Here is an 8552-nt window from a genome sequence, read left to right on the forward strand (position 1 = left end):
TCTAACAGCAAAATAAAAATGACGTTGATTAGGCCTAAATTATTATATTAATCAAATATTATGTCACTTTTAATACACAGACGATTCTCAAGTTAAAATTGATAATGAATTGCTTCCAAAATTCAAAATAATTAAAGAAATTATGTAATAAAATACCTTTAGGCCTAGATCTAGTGCCTTTAGGTCATCATTTCCTAGGTATTTATAGTTTTAATTTTTAACAAAGGCTGTCGCTAGAATTAAGTGGGGCCATTATTGTATTGCTGTGTGTTATATTGAGTATAAAATTTCTGATTTAAATGATTTTTAACATATTGGCAAAAATAATAAATAGTGTATATGGGATTAAATATGTGTATTTGAGGAATTTTAACTGACGAGTGAGGAATGAAATTACTATAAATAACAAATTCATAAGACCAAAAATGTAAAGACGGTTCACGAATGTATTTTCAGAGTAGTTTCCCTTATATTTTTATTATTTTTAACTATCCAAAATATCGCTACGCTGTCTAACAATGTTCGCTAAATATATTAGTCTAAATTGTTTATATTGAATAAATACTATGCATTTGGTTATATAAAAGTTTTTGAAATCTCTTGACTTTTAAAAGTTTCAATAGTAATTTACATTTAACAGATACGGGTATATTTTATTACGGCCTTTTTTCTTTGCGTACGAATATCCGATTCAGAATGGTATTTATTTCCGTGTTCTCAATTTGCAAACATCAGTCCTACGATCTCGGGCTGGCGTATATATACTGTTGTATGATGCAAACAGAGCCAGTCGACTGCTATTTTGTTGTTTTTCTGTGTCATCGTTATTACAGTTTAGCTTCTGTCAGTCATAGTAAACACTTCGACGGTGGAACTAACCAGTGTGTTGGTAGTGGAATATTCAATGGCTGAATCTTTGATAAACATTGGCATTATAGCTCAGCAAGAAGAAATGGTTAAAGCCGACGTCGATTCTGGGGATTATGAAGATTCATCCAGCGGCAGTGATAGATCTTACGAGGGAGACGATTTTGACAACAACAGCCGAGGTGATTCCGGATCGGGTGGCACTCACGTAAGTGCCCATGCAATTCGCCCCCGAAGAAAACGGCGTCACGGTAGTCATGGCAGTAGACGACATAAAGGGGGTAGTCGGCACAAGCACAAAAGTGTACAGTACAAGCCTTATCCCCCTCGAGAAGAGATAAAGCTTAAAAGAAAATCTCAAGAACTCCAGGAAAAAGAAAACGCTGCTGCTGTTGTCCGACGCGATGGTGCTGATCAGCAGTATATGACTTTTCCAGTGGCTCCATTTAATTCTACCCAGTATTTGATGGATGAGCACAGTGTTAGCTCCCCTGCTGGATTAAGTAAAACTCCTAGCAGTTCAAGGCTTAATCAACTATCTCCACAAAGCCTTACAATACACTCTGTGCCATCAACACCAGCTGATGGTAACCATGGGTGTATACACTTTACCAAAAAAGACAAAGAATTTACTGACATCTACACAACTGTTCATGCTGAAAGTTTGCAAAGTCTCCCCAAAGAAGAACTTGTCAAGCATTACATGAGTCTTGAAGAAAAAGTTGCAGCCCTTCAGAAAAAAGTTGCGGAGGCTGAACAGATGAAGCAGGATGATGACTTTGGGACAAAGATGTATGATGGGGACAAGGACTGTGTTTGTGATTCAGTTTGCTGCTCTGATACAAATTCATTATCAAGCAGTAATGAAGAATATGTTGACCTCAATGTAGTTAACTCAAGCCTCATTTCAGTTGAAGCTCAAGTCTGTCCCACTTCAAACAACCCTGAACTGTTATGTGAAGCCAAAGCCAGTGTTGTTAGTTAGTGATCAGTATTATTAGGTATTGTATTGATAGAAAACTTGATGCTTTAAAACTATGTAATACTTTACAAATAGATCTAACTACTATATTAAGATAACTTATTGATGGTCAGGTTATTAGGCCTACAGTGAACATTGTTTAATATTTATTTAAGCAGTATGATTTTATTTTACTAGGCCATCACTTTCTTCTGTGACCATAATACAATAGAGTTGCTGCTTTTTAAAAAAAAATTTCATTAGGCTTATTCACTTTGTCACATGTTAATTAATGTTTAAAAACAACAATGATTATTTCTTGTAATTTGGTATTGATTCTTTACCTTAGATTTTTAACTTATTTTAGTTTCAGTAATTTGCTACACTACACAATTTTGCCAGACATCAAAATTTACACTCAGCATTAGATGACATATGGGTATATAAAATTTAGGTTGACCGTTTAAACATTTGTGGAGAGATGTAGGCCTATTCATTCTGCTTAGTCTTTCTTCCATATGGTCTGCATTTTTTCAATGTGAGTTCTTTAATGGTTTTGTCATCTCTTTATTTTGCTTAAGTTGTTTACTGCATAGTTTCTGTTAAAAAGTTGATTAGTGGCATTGTTAACTATTGTATGCCCACTAGTTAAATGTTTTTTCTTTAAAAGTTATGAATGAAGCATGAATTATCTAATGTACGGTAGTTTAAAAGAAAGTTCTATTGTTTTCAAAAGTCAGACTTGTGCAAATGTTTTACATAGCTACTCCTGCATCATCCATTATATGTAATCATGCTATCATGTGCCATGCAAGAAACTATTACCTGCATTTGTTTTTCAAGATTTCCAAATGTGTGTCAGATTATGTTAAACATCTTTAAATTTTTTAGTTTCCTTTGTTTACTTGAAGCATTTCCTGCTAACTTTCATCAATTTTTTTGTCAATACTGTTTTCAAGATTATGTATAGATCTAGTGTATCAGAAAATTTGTTTTTAATTTTAAATTTGCTACTTCTGTTTTAGATATTATGCATTTTTAAACCAAATTAAATTTATAGGTGTATACATTTTTTTCATTTGTTTTATCTTAAGTGTAATTAGTAATAAAAAATGCATTCCGTTCTGTATGTGGACAAACTTTTACATCATTGTCGGTCATGGTGTTAAGATAACCCTGGTTCTGTGAAAATTAGGCAACTGAACTCCTTTCCTGGTCTTGTGTGATTTAAAAACTTTGAAATTTGGTTACTCAAATATATCTATCCTGCCTCCATAAACATGCATAAGGTTAGCGTGGGTTGTGGCACACTGGTTCTAGAGTAGGCTCTTTCATCCTGTTCTGTTATGCTTTTACTTGAACCTTAAGTTTTGCTCTATTGTATTTTTAAAACTTGTGTCCTTTTTAACCATCAATTATGCTGTAATTTTTTAAAACCCATACTTGCCAAGACTAGTAATGTTGCCAGTAAAAGTGCTAAAATTATGGTTTGTAGTTTTATTGGCAAATAATTCTAACATGCATATATAATGCAGTTGTTGTAATAATCTTATGTTCTCTGCTCATATTGCAGTGTTTTCAGACTGGTGTCTAAATTACTTGCATTTCTTTTGATGTGCCCATTATTAAATATAATTTCACAAGTCATTTAATTTATTGCAGTTTTTTCTTTAAGAAGTTGAAATTGAATGCAATTGTAAACTAAAGACATACCGAACTAGTCTTGTTTATAAGATTTTTATACTATATTAGTATATTATCATGATTTACAATTTAAAAAACTGCATTTAGATGCTGTGAAGATTTCTTTTTTTTTTAAATGAAAAGCAAATTTTAATTCTTCATATACTTCACCAAAACTAGTAGGTATGTAATGTAGTCAGGCAGCACATTTGAATGAGGGCATTTGAGTCTTTTATTTACCTTAGTAATCATTGAGTCATAAGTTACTATTCATATACAGTACACCATATTGAAATTGTAAAAATGTATAACAAAAGTATACCTTTACAGTACAGTGAAGGATTTTTAAACCAATTGAGAGCTGTTAGGAATCTCAGTTTTTTTTTGTCTACGTACTACTTGATCTAGTTTAAAGAAAATGTTATAATTTTCGTTTTAAATTTAGGAGGTAACTTTTTGTTGGTTAACTTCTGAACTATTCCTATCTTAAAATAATTGGGTAGGATATTTTGAACTTGAGCACATATTTTGAAATACCTGTAGGGCCTACTTGCAATTCTTTAATTCCTCAGTAATATAGCTTAGATTATACAAGGGATATAATTTTACCATTATATATATTGTTTTGGTTATTGCCCTTGAATTATTGATTATTTGCATGTAATATTGAAAATGTTAATGCAGGTGTTAGTGATAATGTTATATAATCTGTATCTGATGAATTGAATAAAGGCTTTCTTCAAAATTAGCATGTTTATCATCTAAAGATTACTTGGCATTAGATTAATGCTTTTTGAATGCAAATAATAAAATGATTAGATGGGGAAAATATCTCATACAGGTTTTAACTTTTTTTTTAATTAAAAAAAAAGCATTTTCTAATGATAGGTAATCTTTTCTCCTCAGTTGTTCATGTTTGTAGTTGAGGTTTTTTTTTTTATTTGAAAAGGGAAAGAAAAAGTGTAGTAACAAACATTGATGCCAAAAAAACTCACTATCATCTGTTCGGCCTATCACCTCATCTGAATGCAAACCAAAATATTAAAGTCAATAAAAAACTTAGTCTCAATTTATTGTATCTTGTACCCAGTATATAGCCATATATTGTGTTATTTTTATACAAAATATTTTAGCACAATATTTGTGACGCATTTTGCCATGGTCTTTCCTTTTTCAAGTTTGTTGGGTGTTTAACTCAACATGTTATTTTGATATTTTCCATGTATGAAACATATTATATCATTTTGTTCATACATGTTTATTTTTCTTTTATATTAAAAGTAAACAATGTTATATAACCACAGTTTTGTATCAGTTTTATTATCTGTAGATCAGATAGAGCTTGGTTATGAAAGGTCTGTGGTCAGTTGGTGGGGAAACCTACAAGTGTAATAGTTATAGTGATAGATCTATTCACACTGACTGCTGTCGTGGTTTCTTACCATTCAGTGCGAATGATAGGACAGGTACTAGAATAATTCAGAATATTGAAATAACATTAACATGATTTTTAAAATAAATGTCATTGCTAAATAAACTTGGGCTTATGGAGGAATTAACCACTACGGAATAATTCAAACAAGTTATTAAAAGTAATAAAAGACAGTTAATTAAGGTTGCTTTGTACAGTTTCATTTTTTAAAAATGGATCCCAATAAAGACGATAAAGTAATGTACATGTATTGTTTTATTGTGTTCTGTTGCTGCGGGTAGAAGTGGAAGCTGTTCACTTACTAGTAGTTTGTTACGTTGGGCCTAATCAAAAAGTTATTGACATTTACCTAACGTTCCCAAACTGACCGTCATCACTGTCTTGAAACGAACGTTTCTTTCATGTAGAAAATAATATACTCTTACCAACCAGTGCCCCCCCCCCCTCCCCCGGGAGAAAAAAAGTCTGAAAGAAACTCCGAACTCAAAGACTTGAGCACCTGCAGTGACTTGGTGTGTGGATGCAGGACAGTGCTGAAGATACCCATGGTCGTGGATCTGCCTAGCTCGACTGCTGGCTTTGTTGTGTGTCTTGATCCACCAGTCGGTGAACTCTTGGAAAGTCCGGGCTAACTTAGGGTTCGTCCATTAACGAGGATTGATTTGATGTTTACCTTCCCCCAATGGTCACAATAACTGCTAAATAAGTCACAACTCTCAAGTGGCGTCACACTTCAGTCAGGCCCTCCTAGATTTATAAAACATGAACTGGGTCAGCATTGTTATTGGTCAATATTAACTCCTCCCACTTTGTCACGCATTGTCAGCAAAGTCCACCCCGGGATAGGAACATTTAGAGTCTATATTGTTTTAAAAAATGCCATTTTTTTTCAAAATGATTAAATGTATATAACCTAAACACGACACACGAATTTCTTATCTTAAATTTCTTTTATGGATTCTACTTTGAAAAAACCTAATTAGAAATATTTATGAAAATATTCTGAATGTTTATAACTGTCCTACAAAAGATTGCAAAGAAAAGCTGAACTATATGTCCACAGTGTTTCTTCCAGACTTTTTTCTCCGGGGGCGGACACTGTTAAAATTATATATTTTCTATATAATTTGCATTTTGTTCCGGGGGGGGGGGGTAGACTTTCTTCAGGGGGGGATGGGGGGGGGGGGGACGTGCCCCCTCCCCCGAGAGCCTGGAAGAAACTGTATGTCCATAGAAGTGACGAAGTCTAATATAGCACACATTTTGTGTTGGTTAAAAAACAACTATTTCATTATAGATTCTAGTTTGTAGTTTGGGGGGGATCAAGCTTATTTGGTATTTAAACAAACTTTTGTTTAACGATTCCCCGTGGTTAAAAACTTCGTCCTTCTAAAGCAGTCTAAAGGTGACATCTCGCATTCAAAATTTCACCCATTTCTATCGAACCAATTTGAGAGATGAAGATTTGATGACAATGCAATATGACATGAACTTTTAATGTGTAGATGATCTAGGTGTTTAATGAAATGTTATTAAATATTGTTACATGATATTATTATATTGACTAAAGTATGAATAGTTAGAGGAGTAGCAACCAATCCACTGAAAATTCATTTGGATTTACTTTGTCCCACAACTTTTAGTAAACAAAAAAAGGGGGTGTGGGCGGAGCATTTTTTTTGTAGTTCTAGCCTTAACGATTCGCCCAAACATTATTTTTGTTAATGCTTTCCAACTTAAGTAGGAAATCATTAAATCAGTAATTAAGCAGTGTGGGTTTTTATGTATTTAGGGGTCATCCATAAATGAAGTAACGCTTTTTTTTGACGATTTTTACCCCCCTCCGTCACACGTCGTCACAAAAAGCCAGACCCCCCCCTAAAATGACGTCACACCTCAACCTACAAACCCCCCCCCCCCCCCCCCCTCAAAATTGCAGTTGAATTTTTAAAAAAACATCGATATTTTTCTAAAATCTTGTCTAAACTATTACAATTTATTAAAACAGTTATCTAAAACGCGAAATGACATATCTAAAATTCGTTTTCTAACATTGCTTTTTTATAATGCAAAAGTGTGACGTCGCAACATCTGAACCCCCTCCCCCTCATCACACATCGTCACAAAATTATTTTATCATTTATGGATGACCCCTTACTACACAATTTCACAACAAATGAGAATAAATCAGAACAAAAAGCAAAGAACGGAAAAGCCTGGATGTTGTGAATAACGTTGCTCCGAGGCCAGTCAGCCAAGGGCGAAGAAGACAGGCATATATATATATATATATATATATATATATATATATATATATATATATATATATATATATATATATATATATATATATATATATATATATATATATATATATATCCTCCGCCCCCAAACAAAGAAAAAATCCTGCCTCCGCCACTGCATCTCCTTTATTATAATATTAATTAGATGCGTGTGGGGGAATATAAACAGAATACAACCCGAGTACGACTCCAGATAACCGTCTTAGAAAGATGCCCCAGTTCTACCGGTCAGCACACCTATTCGTCAACCTCTTACAAAACAAATATATATCAAAGCGATGAAACTTTATTTACAGCAAGCTTTTAGTTAGGAATCGTCTATAAACGGTGCCACGATTAAGAAAGATTTCTACCTCAACATCGTCACATGATAAAGTCACACCCGCTCCCTAACTCTGCCTACCCCTCCCCCCCCCCCCCCCCCTCAAAATTGTATTTAAAAGAAATTAAAAACAAACAAAATAGCGATTCCCTTAGAAATATTGCGTGGGCCTCTAAGCTATTTAGAACAATTTTTAATATTAAAATACGTCTTTTAAAGTATAAAATATTGGTAAAATTCAGTTTTTAAAGAACTTTTTATAAGTATTGTACAAAAACGTTTTGTTACACTTTCTCACCCCCAACCCGACCAGAGTGTCCTCCGTGCATCTCTCCTGGATGGGGGGGGGGGGGGGGAAGGGGGTAATTAGTAAGGCTAAACATTTGGAAGGCAACCCTCAACACAAAACGTCGTGCAGTTTCAGTATCAAGGAACACACGAGTAGTCCTAACATTTAAGCCTATCACCGTATATCTTTTAGACTGCTCAACTAGCCCTGATTGTAAAATTATAATGATATTAAATTAAATTATAAGCAGTGTTTTTTTCAGACATTTTTCTCCGGGGGGGGGGGGGGGGGGGGCTTGAAACTCGGGGGTGGGGTTGTGGGGATGGGGACGGACACTGAGATTCTATTTCGTTTGATGGTTAGTGATAGTTGGGGGGAGGCCTGCTGCAATAATCCAGTGTTTCTTTCTTTAACGAAAAAAAACATACTTTAAAAAAAACATACTTTTTACCAGTGTCCGCCCCCCCCCCCCGGAGAAAAAAGACTGGAAGAAACACTGCACGTCTACCCCACATTCACCCCCCCCTCCGAGCGTAATATAATATATATAGAGATAGAGAATCTATACTTTTAGCAGTGTGCGCCCTCCCCCGAAAAACTAGGTCCGCTTCAAGTGCCCACTCCCCCCCCCCCCCCCCCCCCGAGGAAAAAAGTCTAAAAGAAACACTGCGATACTCCCTTTGGCTATAGTCTTT

The 8552-nt window shown here is 34.5% G+C and overlaps 1 protein-coding gene across 1 annotated transcript; it reads left to right on the forward strand.

Annotated features, from left to right (window-relative positions):
• Positions 1-714: 714 nt before the first annotated feature.
• LOC131932501 (protein HEXIM2) lies at positions 715-4814 on the forward strand. The gene has a single exon (XM_059289426.1). It carries the CDS (start codon positions 905-907, stop codon positions 1850-1852), a length of 948 nt encoding a protein of 315 aa, XP_059145409.1. The 5' UTR covers positions 715-904; the 3' UTR covers positions 1853-4814.
• Positions 4815-8552: the final 3738 nt, after the last annotated feature.

Source organism: Physella acuta, unplaced genomic scaffold (assembly GCF_028476545.2).
Source record: "Physella acuta isolate Inbredline_101_S28 unplaced genomic scaffold, ASM2847654v3 ptg002188l, whole genome shotgun sequence".
NCBI classification, from domain to species: domain Eukaryota; kingdom Metazoa; phylum Mollusca; class Gastropoda; family Physidae; genus Physella; species Physella acuta.